The sequence below is a fragment of the Typopeltis vanoorti genome, chromosome 11 (assembly GCF_054136105.1).
Source record: "Typopeltis vanoorti isolate ZY-2024b chromosome 11, IOZ_Tvanoo_1.0, whole genome shotgun sequence".
Taxonomy (NCBI): Eukaryota; Metazoa; Arthropoda; class Arachnida; order Uropygi; family Thelyphonidae; genus Typopeltis; species Typopeltis vanoorti.
In genome coordinates, this window is record NC_143559.1 from 51,112,999 (window position 1) to 51,130,253 (window position 17,255).

At 34.2% G+C, this 17,255-nt stretch overlaps 1 protein-coding gene across 1 annotated transcript in view; it reads right to left on the reverse strand.

The window, feature by feature from the left end:
* Nucleotides 1-17,255, reverse strand: part of Pez (protein tyrosine phosphatase non-receptor pez) — a 350,703-nt gene that overhangs the window by 34,883 nt on the left and 298,565 nt on the right. Inside the window, exons 18-19 of the mRNA XM_090400358.1 lie at nt 16,020-16,148; nt 13,990-14,064 (exon numbers count right to left, since the gene is read on the reverse strand). Coding sequence (XP_090256484.1) covers nt 13,990-14,064; nt 16,020-16,148 — 204 coding nt within the window. The remainder of the gene's footprint in view (nt 1-13,989; nt 14,065-16,019; nt 16,149-17,255) is intronic.

A 17,255-nucleotide genomic window follows, 5' to 3' on the forward strand; every position in this document is an offset into this window, starting at 1 on the left:
ACAGTTATTTTCTACTCTGCTATTTAGATCCCTAACAAGGATCAACTTTTCCTTTATTGTGTCAGTTGCTTTTTCTAAAGCATCAAAAAATTCCTCCACTTCTATCTTAGTAGAACCTTCTATGGGACCATAGGCACAAATAAGTCTCATTGTCCAGTTCCCCATTCTCATATTTGCACACATCACTATACTTGAGACTGTCTGCCATTGAAGATTAGCCTCGGATTTTGTGTTGAATGCTATGGTTACTCCTTCTTTTCCTTGATTGTCATTGCCTGAATATAATATTTTGTATTTATTGCTCAAGGAGATCTCACCAATTTTTGTCTTTTTTGTTTCAGTCACCCCAGCTATGTCGATCTGGTACTTATCTAATTCCTCTGCTAGCTTCCTTTGGTTGGTTGCTGTTATAGACCAGGAAGTTCCAGGGATGCAATTTCTTTACTGCTTAGCACCATCTGTTTCATTGGGTGGGTCATTCCGGTCAGCCTGTCAATGTATACCAGTGAGTTGCTGGAGCTTCAGGGCCTAAGGAAATCATCACATACTATTGTGGGATGTAAGCACAGATTGTAAGTTCATTCGAATATTAATTAATTTTGTGCATGCTGCTGATTCTTGACTAAACATAACTATAGTGATGCTAATGGACTAGCACAGGGGGTTGGCAACAACCTTTTTGGATTAAAGAGCCATTTTTAAAATTATATCTGTTAAAAAAAATTTAGGGAGCCGCACGCAGTGATGAGCAACCAATGGTCGGCGGGTTACATGTGGCCCTCTCAGGTTTTTTGTGTGGTCCACGGTGTTCGTTTTGTATGGCAGAATTCGTATATTTTAATTAAAAATCTATTTTATGAATGTTGATTTTTACATGTGGATTTATTTGTGCAGGTTAAAAAATTAAAATATATCTAAATAATGGAAAATAAATTAATACTTATCAAAGAAAAAGAAAATATTCTTTATGCAAATCAAACCGAGTATTTGATTTACTATCTAATTGCTCATCACTGCTTTAAATTTAGAAACCTACATTGAAAAATATAATAATTAAATTATTAATTCAGTTTTTTTTTTTTTTTTTTTTTTTTTTTTTTTTTTTTTTTTTTTTACAGTAACACGTTATCATACTTGTAAAACACTGGGGTGGCATGTCACACGAAATTATATGATATTTTTAAATATTAAATAATAAAACAAAGATTTGCTCCTCCTTACAAAAACATATGTATAAAATCCAATAACATACCTAATTCTTTAATTTTTTTTTTTTTTTTTTAAAATTAAAAATATCTTCTTAGTGCTAATTTTGCTGTTGAACTTCTTGGGATAGTTTCTCAAGATGCGACGAATACGCTGCAATTTTCATTTTCAAACATGATGAAAGACATGTTGTTTAGTACGTTTCTCAACTTACTTTTAATAAAATTCATATTAGAAAATATTTGCTCAGAGAAATATGTTGATCCGAAAATCGATAGAAGTCCAAATGCATATGTTTGAAATCACCGATTGTAAGTGTCCGATAAACAATTCCACCTGTCAAATACAATCTAATCTTGCTTTTTAAGATTTTCTATTTCAGACCAATTTTTTTGTATTGCATGGGTAGATTTTTGTCTTTCCAACTCCTCCAGGTCTGCTTTAAGATTTCTAAATTTTGAATTCCACAAATCCTTGGTTTTCAGGTCCTCTAACTCAAGTTGAAATGCAGCCTCATCAATTCCAGCAAAAGGTGAACAATTCAATTTGGCAGGATTAATTTCAAGTGGTCGCAATAAAAATGACATAGTTGCCTTGTTCTTTCTAAACTCCTCAAATCTTCCATTAAATTCAGATCACATATTTACCACAATTTCTTTGAAAAAAGTTAAATTTATGGAATTATAATTATCAGCTTGTTATCGTTGATATTTCTTCAATGTGGGAAAATGTAATAATGTGTATTTTTCTAAGACTTTCGCAAACAAATATAATTTTTGTTCAAACGAAATCACTTCTTCTAAAAGCAAAACTGCTGTATTTCTCTTTCCCTGTAGTTTCTTATTTAGTGCATTTAAATAGGAAGTCATATCCACCATAAAGTAGAATTTTTGTAAAATGTAAATAGAATGTAAAGAAGGATTATCGCATATGCTTTCAAAGAGTTCAAACATGGAAGAATTAAATTTTTCAGCATTGCATGTACTATTTTCAATTGTAAAATATCCTTAATTTATTATAAATGCTAAATTTAGGGTTTTTAGTTTCTAATTTAATAAATAACGTTCATTTTGCATTATTCAAAAATAGATCATTTAATAACAAAAAGAGCCGCAATTATTCATTCAGAGCCGCAGACTCTGAATGAATGAACAAATTTGTTTTTAGTGAGCATTATTATTTAACTTTAAATATACAGTCTAAAATATTCTTACTCTTGTTACACTAAATTAATATTTTCAGGGCCTCCTCTTAAAAATGTATCCTGTGCCAGAGCAGTTAGCACCTATGCTCCAACTAACATGCTAATGACAAAGCATAAAATTGAAAAGTTGCAGAAACAGCAAGAAATTAGCAGGGCTGAGAAGAGAAAACAGCAGTTAGTCGAAGGTAAAAATCAAGACCATGTTAATAAACAAGAAAAACAAAGTAAGGAGAAAATTATGTATGGAGACTCCATGATCAGAGGAGTACTTAGCAAAAGTATAACAAAATCATGTTTACCTGGTGCAAAAAATTAATGATAATTAGTCATGCCATCTAGATGCAAAAAAGGTAAGATAAAAGAACTAATTCTTTTGGTTTGGCAATAATGATCTGAGAGGTGAGAAGTGTTCTATGGAGACTGTAAAGAAGTTGCTGGACAAAGCAAAAATGAGGAGTGAGAAGGTGCAGAATGTAAGTCTTCTTCCATGCTTTGATAGAGGCAAACTGAGGAGGAGGGCTATGATAACAAATGAATCAATATGCAGATGGGCTTGACTAGAGTTTGAAGGAAAGAAGGATCTATATAAGGTTCACGAACTACATCTGAATGGTTTCAGTGTTAGGCGTCTAGAGAGAGAGATTTGTTCAATGAGCATAGTGAGCACAAATTCAGGAAAACTTAAGCAATTAGGGTGGATGCAGATGAATGTGTGTGTGTGAAAGGCACCCATGAGGCAAGTGGGTGTGAGAATGACCAACAAGTGGAGAATCTAGTCTCTAAAGCAAAAATATTGAATAGGGTGGTCAATGGAGGAGGTAAAGGCAGTTGTGGACTAAAAAGGATGCTGCAGTTTCTATATACTAATGCCAGGAGTATCAAGAACAAGAGGGAGGAGTTTTTGGCATTGGTTAGTGCAACCTAACCAAATGTTATAGATATTAGTGAGACTTGGCTAACAGCACATGATGTGGTTACAGGATTTAGTATTTCAGGAAAGAGAGAAGACAGGATACTGCTGATGAAAGCAGATGAATTGTAAGCAAAAAGAATACCAGATAGGGATGAGGTGGTTCATTTGAAGCTGTTTAGGATGAGAAAGGCCAATACGACAAATATATGGTTGGTTGCTGCTATCTACCGGGGAGGGGGGGGGGAGGTTCCCAGGGATAATCTTGAAGACTTACATCAGCAAATTAGTACCATGAATTATTATGAAGGATTTCAATTCAACTATGGAGACAAATTGGAAAGAAGAGGGATCACACGACAGGAAGTACATGGAATTTATACTGAGAGATGAGGAGTTATCATCTGATCTTATAACAATATCAACATACCAAAGGTGACAATATTGCTTCCAATTGGGATGACCATGCGGTCTTGACTTGGGAGATTGTAAAAAATGAGAAGCATTCTGTCAAGAAGGGGTATAATGTAGAACTACAATGCAGGTGATTATAACAAGCATAGGAGAAAGCCTGAAGCTGTGCAATGGCATAAAACCTTGCAAAGGAAGAATGTTAGTAGTGCATGGGAGATAGTTAAGGGGCATCTAGAGGAAGCTATATTAAATTTTATACCTAAGATAAGGAGGGTTAATCAGGTAGGAGTTAGATGGAAGAGTAATGCCATTAAGCATGAGCTGTAGAGGATATATAAGGAGAAAGTGACCAGTATAATAAGGAAGGCAAAATCATACTACGAAAAGAAACTAGCTGAGCAGGCCAAAGGAGATCCCAAAGCATTCTTTTGCCATGTGGCAAGTAAGAGGAGGAATGACCATGGAAGCAGATAAAACAGTTGAGTTACTGAGTGACCACTTTGCAAGGGTATATCATACAATTGAGGTTAATGCTATGATACATGATAGACTTATGTGGGAACAGAGGTGGAGAACTGGAGTTTCTTAGAATACTGAAGAATCTTAATGTAAATACAGCTGTATGATTAGAGGGGATATCAGCTCATGCTGAAATGTGCAAGGGATATGATTCTGACTATGCTGTTTAAGTCTTAGCTCTGGTAGAGTTCCAAGGGAATAGAAAGAGAGCAAAATAATTCCCTTGCATAAGGGATGTTCTAAGATTGCAGTAGCAAATTATAGATCAATCAGCATGTCAAGAGTGGTAGCAAAAGTATACTGGAATAACTGGTCAAAAAGAGAATTCGAGAATGGGAGGATAAGAATATGATATTGTATGAGGAGAAATCAAAAACAGATATCAAGAAGTGCTATAAGGAGGAGCAGAATCCACGTGAAAGCAGGTGACTAGTGATGTGGCACGAGGTTCAATGCTAGGACCACTAACTTAATTTGTACATAAATAATATAGGAAATAACCTGAAAGGAAACATTCAGTTATTTGCTAATGATGCAAAATTAGGTAGAGTAATCTAGATGATCCATACCGACAGCCAATTTAAAAAGGCTGTCGGTATGGGACATCTAGATTACTAGGTCCAGTTTAATTTGAAGAAATGTAAAGTTATGCATTTTGGGATAAATAGATTATCCATTGTATACCATAGATGAAATTGTATTCCAGGAAATAGATGAAGCTAGAGATTTAGGAGTGGTGGTAGATATAGAGTAAAAGTTTAAAGGACATATTGCTGAGGTAACTAATAAGATTACTTGGCTATTGAAGAACACACTAACAAGTAGAGATAAGGAAGTTCTTATTCCTTTTTATAAGGCTTTGATACATCCACATCTGAATTACTCAGGTCTGGTCTCCTAGGGATGAGGAAGCGGTAGAAAAGGTTCCGAGGTGAGCGACACGATGGTAAGTGGTTTATGGAATGTTCCCTATAAAGATAGAGTGAGGATGTGTGGATTGCAGAAGTTGGTTAATAGAAAAAAGAGAAGATATGATAGTGACATTTAAGTTTGATGCAGGGGAAATGTTTTTAGCATTTGGCTAGAGGGGGAAGAACAAAAGGTCATACCTGGAAGTTGAGTAAAAGTGTGGTTAGTAGGGCCGTGAGGATCTAGATTTTTCACTTGGAGAGTTGCAAATGAATGGAATGGGTTGCCACAGTCAGTTGTTATCGCTTTGTCTGTTAATAGATTCAATGAGAGGTATGACAGATTGCGTGGATAGTTTGAGTCTCTAGTGATGAGTCTTCTGACTCCATGGAGGTGTCTGTACAATAAAAAATAAAATAAGAACATATTCGCATCATCAGGAAATAGCTGTATACCTCCCGTTAAATAGATAGATAGACCAAGGACTGATACCTCAGGTAGTATTGGTCACCTTAAAACTTGCAGACTTGCACTCCCCCCTCTCAAGACTGATTTTTGATATCTATCACTCAGCTATTCTCTTATCCATGCTAATATTTTATAATCCAATCCAATATTCTCCAATTTATAAGAAAGACTTCGATGCTATATCCTATGAAATGCCTCAGCCAAAGCTAAAAGTATCATGGTATATCCATTCCCCTTGTGTAACTGGACTATGACGTTATAAGAAAACGTGAGAAAGTTGTTCAAACATGACCTTACCTTAGTAAACCCATGCCATTCATTGCAAAATATATAGATTCTCTGTCAATCAATTTCTGTATGTGATATTTATCAATTTTTTTCAAAATCTTTGCCACAGCACCAGAATTTTTAGTGCATGAAGAGGTCTCAGCAGGGATGGCTCGTGCATAGGCACTGCGGAACTGCAACACTCCCAATTTTTCTCAATATATAAATATATTTATTAATTTATTTATATTTGCTTGTAATATTTAATTTTATCATCAACAATCCTATAAAATTCTCTTATTTTTTATAAAAAATAATAAAATTCAGTCTTGTAGCACTTAGGAGAGCAAAGCAGCACTGTGTTTACCACAATGTTATATTGCTAGTATTTGCTACGCATGCAAGCATATGCATGTCATAGTGAGATGCGAGCTATTAGCGTAATGCAGCACTGTCCGTCGCACACTTCCGCTGTTGTTTATATGCAGTTTGCGCCAGTAGTAGAGTGTTCGTAGTGCTTATCGTATTTACTCCATCTCTTTAAATATTTGGACATTACAATTAAAGACATAACATTTGTTATAGTTTTTACTTTAGAACATTATTGGGATTATGATAATGGATATTTTATTTTTAAGTAATTTTGAATTATACCAAACTGTAAAATTTTATTGATAATAAACAATATTTATTCATGTTTAATTTTTTAAAAAAATTTTTTTACCATAATTTTGATATTTTATCCAAACACACATACACTGTACTTACATGTATGTATATTTCGAAAGTTGCAGTATCCCCATAATTTCAAGCCACGAACTGCCACTGAGTCTTAGTTAATTTTAATGATAATGATTACAACACAAAATGATAAGAAAAAAAGTAATAATTATTAAGTTATTAACTGATATTTCGCTAGTATTATATCCAGCATCTTCAGAGCACAAGAACACTTTGTCACAGTACACGAAACAATAACAGTTGGGTATAACAGTGGGACTAATTTAAAAAAAGAAATTTAAAAAGAAAGAAATTATGGACAGCATAAGGAGCTAAAGTCCTAATTGGCACCATCTATGTTGGAATAAGAGAGAAAACAAGTATTAATTAGATATTAAAATGATTGTCACCCAAATTTTTAGTAAATTTATACAGCCATACTTGTTGAGGTTTGGTGTATGCTTTAAGCTGCTGGTGATTCCAAAAACAATCTCTCTGACTTATGACTTCGGTATAGCACTTTTGTTTTCTTCCATTTGATCCTGCTGTAGTCTTGTGTGATAGGCAATGGAGGGGATTTCAAGAGAGCATTCACTATTTTTTCTATCCTATGGGGATTATAGCCATTGGCTAAGAAAGTGTGACGCAAGCAAATTAGTTTACTGGTAGGAGCTAGAGCAATCTGTTCCAATGACAATGCTCTTGCCACTGAACTCACTTGTTACACTTTCTTAGCCAATAACTATAATTCCCATAGGATAGAAAAAATACTCAATGCTCCCCAGAAATCCCCTTCATTGCCTATCACACAAGACTACAGCAAAACTATTACCATCCCATACAGTCAAAGCACATCTGAAAAGATATCTAGTGTACTTAATAAATACAGGTAAGCACCATATTTAAATCACATGTCAAATTGGTAACTCTCATTCATTCACCTAAGGAGAAAATCTCTTCTTTATCACATCCAAGAGTTTATGAAGTGCCTTCTTGTGACCTGGCTTACGATGGACAGACAGGAAGAACTGTTGGCATCTGCCTTGGTGAACATAAAATATACATTTGGCACTATCGTTATGGCAAGTTGAGTCTAGCAGATCATGTCTTGGATACCCCCTTTCATGCAGGATCAAATGGAAGAAAACAAGTGCTACACATAAGTCATTTTAAGTCAGAGAGAGAGTCTTTTTGGAATCAACAGCAGCTTTAAAACATATTCCAAAATATTTACCAAAAGTCTGGGAGACAGTCATTTTAAGATCTAATTAATAATTGTTTTTTCTCTTTCAGAATTTAGCTCCTCGTGTGGTCTATTACAATTAAAAAAAATGTACTGTGACAAACTGTTGTTGTGCTCTGAAGATGCTGGATATAATACTAGCGAAATATCAGCTAATGAGTTTAACAAATATTAATTATTTTCTTATCATTCTGTGTTTTAATCAATACCATTAAAATAAACTAACATGTACTGCCAACACTTATGTGGAAAGTGAAAGCGGAAAGGCTTATGCCAACATAAGCCTTTCCACTCGTTTAAGAATATGACTATTTTGCCACCACTTGGTGACAGTGATCATGCTTTACAGACCTGGTGAGTTGCAAACCACATGATATTCTTAGATGTTACATGCTGAACTATTGGAAATTATGACCAACTCAAGAGAATACCTTTGGTCCCATGGTCAGTTACTGAAATGGTATCAATTGCTGGGAAAGATACCAGCAATGCATAAAGCTTTGAAAATATTTAAATGAGGCAGTATTAGAATATATCCTTGGAGTTTGAAGATCAAATATATCAGGTGGAGCAGGTTGGATGTGCAACTTTATTAAGCAAGAGATCCACATGAAGATGATGATGCAGAGGAAATATTGTGAGAATAAGCACAAGAATAGTTATAAAATATTTAAAGTGCAGGTCAGGAAAGTCATGAGTATTGTAAGGAAAGCTGAATTAGAGTTTAAAAAGAAACTGGTTGTGACTAAAGGCAATCCACAGAATTTTCTCATTCTGTTGCAAGTAAAAGAAAGAATAAAAGTGGAAGAACTTTACTGAATGCTGTTGGTACCCATGTGTCAGAAGCTGATGATATTATTCAAACAATGAGTGGTCATTCGCTGAAATCTATTAACCTGGTGTATGTAACATGATGCATAGTGTTACCGCTACATTGGGCATAGAGATGGAGGTGCATGAGAATGAGGTTTAAGAGCTGTTGCATAACTGAATAAGAACTTGGCATAGGAACTGATGGGATATCAGCAAGTACACTTGGCAAGGCCTTAGTTCTGTTGTAAAAGAGTGGAGCAAAAACCCATGTAGCTAACTACCAACCTGCCAACATCACTGGAGTGGTCATGAAGATTTTAAAGATGGTAAGAACTCATACAGAAATTGGTTGAGAGATAAGCTATACTTTACAAGGAACAGCCTGGGTTTACTAAAGGAAATTTAGAAATTTACTCATATTTTACAATAATGTTACAGTTGAGATAAAGAGAATGGATACACTATGATACTGTTGGACTTTGCTGAGGCATATAATGGAATACCAAGTGAAAGGATGTTGGACAGGTATCTGAAAATGGTATATGGTGGGTGTGAATCTTCAGATTTAAGGTGACCATTGATGTACCTTAGGGATCAGTCCTTGGACCATTATTTTTCAATCCATACATTAATGATACTGGGAAGGAACTGACAAGAGATATTCAATTGTTTGCTGAAGATGGAAAAATAGCCAGGGCAATCAGGAATGCTACTGACATACAGCACTTACAGAATGATTTGATCTGGAAATGTGGACAAATGATAATGGCTATGAATTTAATGTTTGTAAGTGTATAAAGTTATGCACTATGGTGAGAGATTTCCAACAGCATATTGGTGCGATTATGCTATGAGAAAGAGGCATATAGAAAAATCAGTATTCTCTCCTCATCTTCTGTATAATGAAAAATTTCTGATGAAATTTTTTGCATGGAAGCTGAGGAGAGAGTACAGGGGCATCCACACAGTTACAAAAGGGGAAGATCTAGATTTTTCTCTCAAAGAAGGAGGGAGGGAGGGAGTGAAACAGTGTCTGTTGAAGTAATGAGTATATCTAATGTGAATGAGTTAAGAGAAGACAACTGGCGGGGGCAATGTCTGTCCTCCCTCAATGAGTTCTTGACTCCCTGGAGATCTCGATAATAATAATGAAGATGCTGATGTGAAGAGTATAGTATACTAGTTGCTGTTTTGGGCTGTTGTTTAATTTAAACTTATATAATTTGTATGTGAATTAATTTTTTTTCCCATTTAATTTATGATATGGAGACCACAAGTTTCTAAATATTCAACATGTTTATTAAAATAAACAATATAATCAGGCAAGTTTCAAGGGTCAAAGCTGTATAACTGAGAGGAGACCTCCACATAGCCTTCAAAGGAATGTGGAGAACCGACCAGGGCTTCTGACCTAATATCCAATCCTCACCTTCTAGCGATGCACCCTGTTGGGTATCTACCTGGATACTGGATGAACGAAGATGGGCTGGCAATTTGGTATTTAGCCGACCAAATTGTATTCTAATTGGCTTAAACCAATATAGAAAATGATGGTACAACATGACAAAATTTCATGCCAGTTGGGGTGTCGCCCGGTTAAACAAGGCCCCCCGTTGTTTTCGACAGGGAACCAGGGCGAACAGCAAAAAGTCAGCTACTGGAACAAATCTGAAAGCACACCCCAACTTAACATCACTAGAGCTAAAGATTGGTACTATCAACATAACATGCCTGAATGCCAAAGAAATGGAGCTAGCTGAGGAATTAGATAAGTACCAGATCGACATAACTGGGGTGACTGGAACAAAAAAGACAAAAACTGCTCTGCTGAGATCTTTCTGAACAATAAATACAAAATGTTATATTCAGGAAATGACAATCAAGGAAAGAAGGAGTAGCCATAGTATTCAACACAAAATTTTCTTGAATGATAGGCAGTCTCAAGTAAGAGTGATGTGGGCAAATATCAGAAAGGGGAATTGGACAATGAGATTATTTATGCCTATGGTCTCACAGAAGGTTCTACTAAGGTAGAAGTGGAGGAATTTTTTGATGCGTTAGAAAAAAACAACTGATACAATGAAAAAGGAAAAGTTGGTCCTTGTTGGGGATCTAAATAGCAGAGCAGGAAATGATTGTCAGACATACAAAAATATTTTGGAAAAATTTGTAGAAAAGAGCAAAGCCAATAATAATGACAAATACCTGTTGGATTTCTGCTCAGGATATGGACTGGTTATTACTAACACCATGTTCAAACATAAAAATGTGCACAAATTCACATAGAGAGAAGAGGCAAGGAATAAGAAAAGTCTCACTGACTATGTTATTGTTGATAGTGATGTTTTCTCCCTGGTGCAGGACACTAGAGTGTACAGAGGATTTGAAATTGGAAGCGATCACTATTTAGTCTTGAGCAGGATAAAATTGAATTTCATATTGAAAGGAATAACATGTAAGAAAGTTTTAAAGCGAATAAAAATTGAGCAGCTCTCAGATGTGAACTGTAGGATAAAATACGCAAAGATTATTGAAGAAAAAATGAAAGAGTTTGAGAACAGGAACCAAACCTTGGAGATTCAGTGGCAAGCCTTCAAGAAAACACTGATTGATTCAGCCAGAGAGGGATGTGGTGAAGTTGTCTGCAAGAATAAAAAAAATCAGAACTCTTTAACTGCCTGGTGGACACAGAAGTTAAAGAGGGGCAGTGAAGAAAAAGAAGAAAGCATATCAAAAGTTCCTGGAAAATAAGTCAGTTTTTGCTCTTAGAGAATACAGAGACAAATGTAAGAAAGTGAAGCACTGTGTAAAACTAGCTAAACAAAAGTCATGGGAGGACTTTGGCAAGGACATTGAAAATAAATATCAAGAAGGTGGTAAGATATTCTGGAGGTTGTTGAAGAAGAATTTTTTGATGGAAATTAGAAATGGAGGAAAGAGTGCTGTAAAAGGAGTTAGAGATGATAAAGGTGACATGAAAACAGAAGAAAAAGATATTCTTGAAGTATGGAGTAATTACTTCGAAAAATTGCTAAATGAAACAAGCAGTGATAGCACAGTGGTAAGAAACACGCAACAGGCATAGTCAGGAATACATATCCATACTTGAAGTAGAAAAAGCCATCAAAGGCTTGAAATGTGGAAAGGCAGCAGGAGTAGATGATATTCGACCAGAAAAGCTGAAGTATGGTGGTATAAGAGTCTTACAGTGGCTGCACTGTATAGTTCAGAAATCCTGGACAGAGGAACGAATTCTTGATGATTTTAGTAGAGCTCTCATAATACCCATATATAAAAAGGGAAATAAAACTGAATGTGAGAATTACAGAGGTATTTCCCTACTGAGTGTTCTTGACAAGATCTATGCAAGTATACTTGAGAAACTGTTGAGAAGAATTGTGGAAGAAAAGCTTGGTGAAGAACAAGCCGGATTCAGGCCAAATAGAGACTGTCAGAATCAGATCTTCACTTTACGACAAATAGTTGAGAAAGCATGGGAATATAACAAAGATCTGTATTTAAGTTTTGTCGATTTGGAAAAGGCATATGACAAGGTGCCAATTGAGAATCTATTCAAAATGTTACAATTATATGGTGTCAATGGGGCATTATATCAAGCAATGCTTAGTCTGTATTTGAGTTGTAAGTCAGCAGTTAGAATTGAAGGAAGTACAGGAAGATGGTTTAATGTTAAATCTGGTGTGAGATAAGGATGTACATTATCCCCTCTATTATTCATTATCTATATGGATCATATTATGAAGGAAAGTGGTATTAAACATGATATCAGAATTGTAGATGTTAATGTCAGCTCTTTGCTTTATGCAGACGATGCTATACTTCTAAATAAATTTGGCACAAGTTTGCACGATTTCCTGACTAAATTGAATAACTGTTGTAACAGATATGGTATGAAGGTCAGCATTAAAAAGACAAAGACAGTGAAGATAGGTAGAATTGTTGATAATGTTAGCTGTGTTGTGAAAGGGGAACCTGTGGAACAAGTAAAACATTTCAGCTACTTAGGCATGATTTTTACTGAAGATGGTAAATTAAATATGGAAATAGACAACAGAATCAACAAAGCTGGTATGGTAGGAAGTCAATTGAATAAATTCATATGGAATAAGAGAGAAATTAGTCGGAAAACTAAATTAGCTGTATACAAGACAGTGTTCAAACCAGTTTTAACTTATGGATCTGAGAGCTGGGGCAGAAGTAAAACACTTGACCAAAGACTAGAGACTGCAGATATGAGAGTCCTGAGAAAGATTAGAGGCATGAATAGATGGCATCAATGGCAATATCATATTAAAAACAAGGATATTAGGAAAGAATTTGATATTGTCAGCATCCAGGAATGTGTTAGCGAAGCTAATCTCAGATGGTATGGTCACTTAAACAGAATGGGGGAGGAAAGATTATCAAAACAAGTGTTCTCTACCGGGTTGGCAGGAAAATGACCCAGAAGAAGACCAAGATATAGGTGGATTGATATGTTAAAATGTGCCTTACATGATAGAAATATAAGATCTGATAATGATAATATTGGAGTGTTGACAAGTAACAGACTGATTTGGACAAAAATTGTAGATAGGAAGTTAGTAATGATGTAAATTTTTCATGTAGTACTAGCATATCCTGTACACCCCTTGAGGGTACATGTCAGGAATTTGATGATGATGAAGTTTAATAACTTGTCAGATTTACATCAGGGGTACAAGAAACCAAAGAAATATTTATATTCATCTTTTTTTTTTTTTTTTTAATGTTGAGCTCATATACAAGAGGTTGGTTAATCAACCTACATGATTAATCAATCATCTAAAAATATCTTATTGTAGGTATCCATACATGTATTTAAGTGCGAGTTAAATAAATCTCATCTTTTATTTTTGCTTGTTTTGTGAAGTGGTTTATGCTTCTCTAATTATACAACAAATAGAAGATCAAAGTGCTTTCATAGTGCAGCTACTAGCAATGACACACTTTAGTTGGAAAGACTGATTTGAATTTACAAAGATAGGAACATTTATATATATCAGTAACCTTTGACAGTTTTTCCTGTTCAAAACTGAAAAAATGTTTAGAAACATATGCACTGATATACATGATTATGGCAACAGAATTAATCATTCTATCAGTGGAAAAATTAGGTGCATTAAAAGCAATGTTACTTGGCCTGAAAGGCCACATAATGGTGGTTTATTATGGCTGACCCTCTAAAATTCTGCATATAAATTAATTATTCATCAAAATTAGACAGTCATAATTTAAATTTCAGCAGATTTTATTGAACTACCATAAATTTAATACCTCTCCACACTGGATTGTGTTATTTTTATTTTCCTCTTGTGGCCAATAAGGATGACACTTTTCTCTTCCTTGTTCCTGTACAAATGAGACAGTATTCAATTTTAATTTATTTGATATTTTATATAAAAATAAAGCAAAAGTATCTCAAATTGAAGTATCTCAATTATTCTTTCAGTTAACAGGGTATCATTGTGTTGTTTATAAATAACCATATTATTAATATTCACTGTAAAGAGAGAGAAACAAGTTTACTTGTGGATACAGCTTTCAAATTTGTGTGTAACAATAAATTTGTTCAGATAAAATTAACTTGTGGTGCAAGATAATTAAGATGCAAGATGAAAATCAATGAGAAAAAAAAAACCCAAAAGTAGTTAAATGTACCAGGGATGGAGAGCCAATCATAACTGAAAGGGCATAAAATAATGCAAAGATGGGTGTAATAAATTGAAGAAATTTACAGAAGAGAGAAAATAGATAAATTGCTCCTGGAAGAAGAAAAGCAGATAGAGGAAGATGAGAAAGGATCACTTCTCTTAAAGTCAGAATTTTTAAGCTCTTAAAGAACTGTCTAAACAGTCTAAAGCACTAGGAATAGACCAAATCCGGGGAGAAATTTTACAAGCAGTAGGCGATGAAGCAAAATGTGAACCATATAAAATGATCAATCAAATGTACCCAAACTGGAGAAGTCCCAAAAGATTTCAAGAAAAGCATTATGTTAGCAATTCCAAAAAAAGCCTGAGCACAAGCATGCAAAGATCACCGAATGTTAAGCTTATTACTCCACAGTCTTACATCATAACTAGTATTATCTATTATCATATTCAAAGAACAGTAGAAGAACATTTACCTGATGATCAATTTGGCTTCAGGAGAAATAGAGGGGCAAGAGAAGCTATACTAACTCTCCGAATGATCATAGAAAAAGCACTTGGAATAAACAAACCCATACTCAATATTCATTGATATAGAGAAATGCTTTTGACAACATTGACTGGAATATAATGTTCCAAGTCCTCAAAAAATCCGAAGATAGATTACCATGACAGAAGACTAATTTATCAACTATCAACTACTTAAATATCAAACTACAATCATAAGAAAACAAGGGAAAGAAGATAAAATAAGAAAAGGTGTTAGAAAAGGGTGTGAACTTTCACTATTACTTTTCAATATCTACATTGAAGAGGCTCTGAAGGAATTCAAAGAAAAATTCAATGGCTGGCTTTATAATACAATATAATTTGCAGATGACATAGCCTTAATAGCAGAAAATGAAAAAGAGCTACAAGAATCACTTGCAAAGATGAATAAACTTCTAAACAAAAGATGCAAGATGAAAATGAATGAGAAAAAAAAACAAAAGTAATGAAATGTACCAGAGATGGAGAGGAAATCATAAATGTCAGAATAGATGGGAAAAGATTATTATTATTGTAAGTAAAACAATTTACCAACCCATGGAACTCAATAACATCATATGGGAGAAGTGGAAGAGATGTGATAGCAAGAATAGCACAAGCAAAAAGGCATTTATCAAGAAAAGAACACTATTAACATGAAAGAGTATGTCATGAGGACAAAGAAGCACTTTATGAAGAGCTTTGTCTGGAGTGTAGCCCTCTATGGATCAGAGACATGGACTCTCCAACAAAATACACAAATTAAGACTGCTATCATTCAAGATGTAGTGTTAGTGCCAAATGCTAAAGATCGCATGGACAGAAAGAGTTACAAATGAAGTATTAAGAAAAGCAGAAGAAAAAAGAGATATACTACATATGTTAGAAAAAAGGAGAAATAACACAATAGGGCACCTATTAAGACACTCAGACTGAACTACAAATCTGACTGAGGGAATGATAGAGGGAAGACCACGAACCCAATACATGGGGACATCAAGAATGGACAAAGCTAACAGCACAAAACAGAAGACCACTATCAACAGCCCATGCTATTCACCAATCAATGGGTTGAGGAGAGAAGAAGAAGAAAATTAACTTTCCCATACCCTAATATTTCCATACCTGGACTTCTGTCAACATCACAATCACACTAATCTGATGTTCCCACACCATTTGCCAAAAGGATGCCACTGTATTTGGTAATGGACCTTGTGCTGCAATGTAGAATCTTTGGCTTCCTCCAACAGTGATCTGGAAATAAAGTTATTAGAAAAGAGTGAAGATATAAGAAAGTAAATTATAAACTACAAAAACAAAAATTAAATACCAAATTAAATACTAATTATTAGTATTTAATTAATATTTAAATTCTATACAATAAATATATTAAAAAGAAGGAATGTTTATAGTTTTGATGAAAATCTGATGGACTTTCATATCAATATACAACAAATTAGATATACAATATACACTTCATTCACATTGGTGTATGTTAAAGCTGTAATTTTCCTAATGTTCTGAAAAGACAAGAAGCCTAATGATTATGCAACAGTTAAAAAATAATCCAAATGATTAAGGCCATTCATAGGATAGATCTTACAAGGATGGGAAAGTAACATTATTAATTCTTTCAACTTCATTATGTCCAAATCTTTGAATTTAAATGTAAAGTGAAAAGAGCCAGCACCTTCAAGATTTGCATTAATCACCGTACAGTCTGTGGTGAGTTATGGATCACATGTTTTATACATCATAACTGAAAGAGAATTAATTCAATTAATGGCAACTTGATTGGAACATGGACTGTTCCAATGATTGTAACGACCAAAGTCTCATGAAGTGACAAATCTCAATGCACTCCGAGTGTGACAGTTGCATTTTGGTTTGAAGATTGTTTAGAAATTATAACCTACTGCCACAGTATAAAATCCTAACAACGAAGAAGGAATAAAGGTTACTTAACATCATTATTATTTCATTTAAATAAACCTTAAATAGAGCTGAAGATAGGGGACATCCCTGTCTAACTCCTTGGTTTATTTCTTTCCAAAATGACAGTTCAATGTTCAATTATATCCATATTTCATTATCTTCATATATGTGTATAACAACTCTTTAGAGTGCTATTTGGTATTTATCTTTTTTTGTAATATATTAAATAAAATGTTTCTTTTTTACTTTATCAAATGCTTTTTCAAAATAAATAAATGTGATGTACATTTCCAGATTGTACTCTCTTCTTTTTTCTATTATTAATTTTAGACAAAACATGAATGTCCTTTATTAAAAAAATTTTGTGCTTCCTGAATATTTTGTAAACTTTTTTATTTTAATATTTTGTTATATATATTTTGTAAT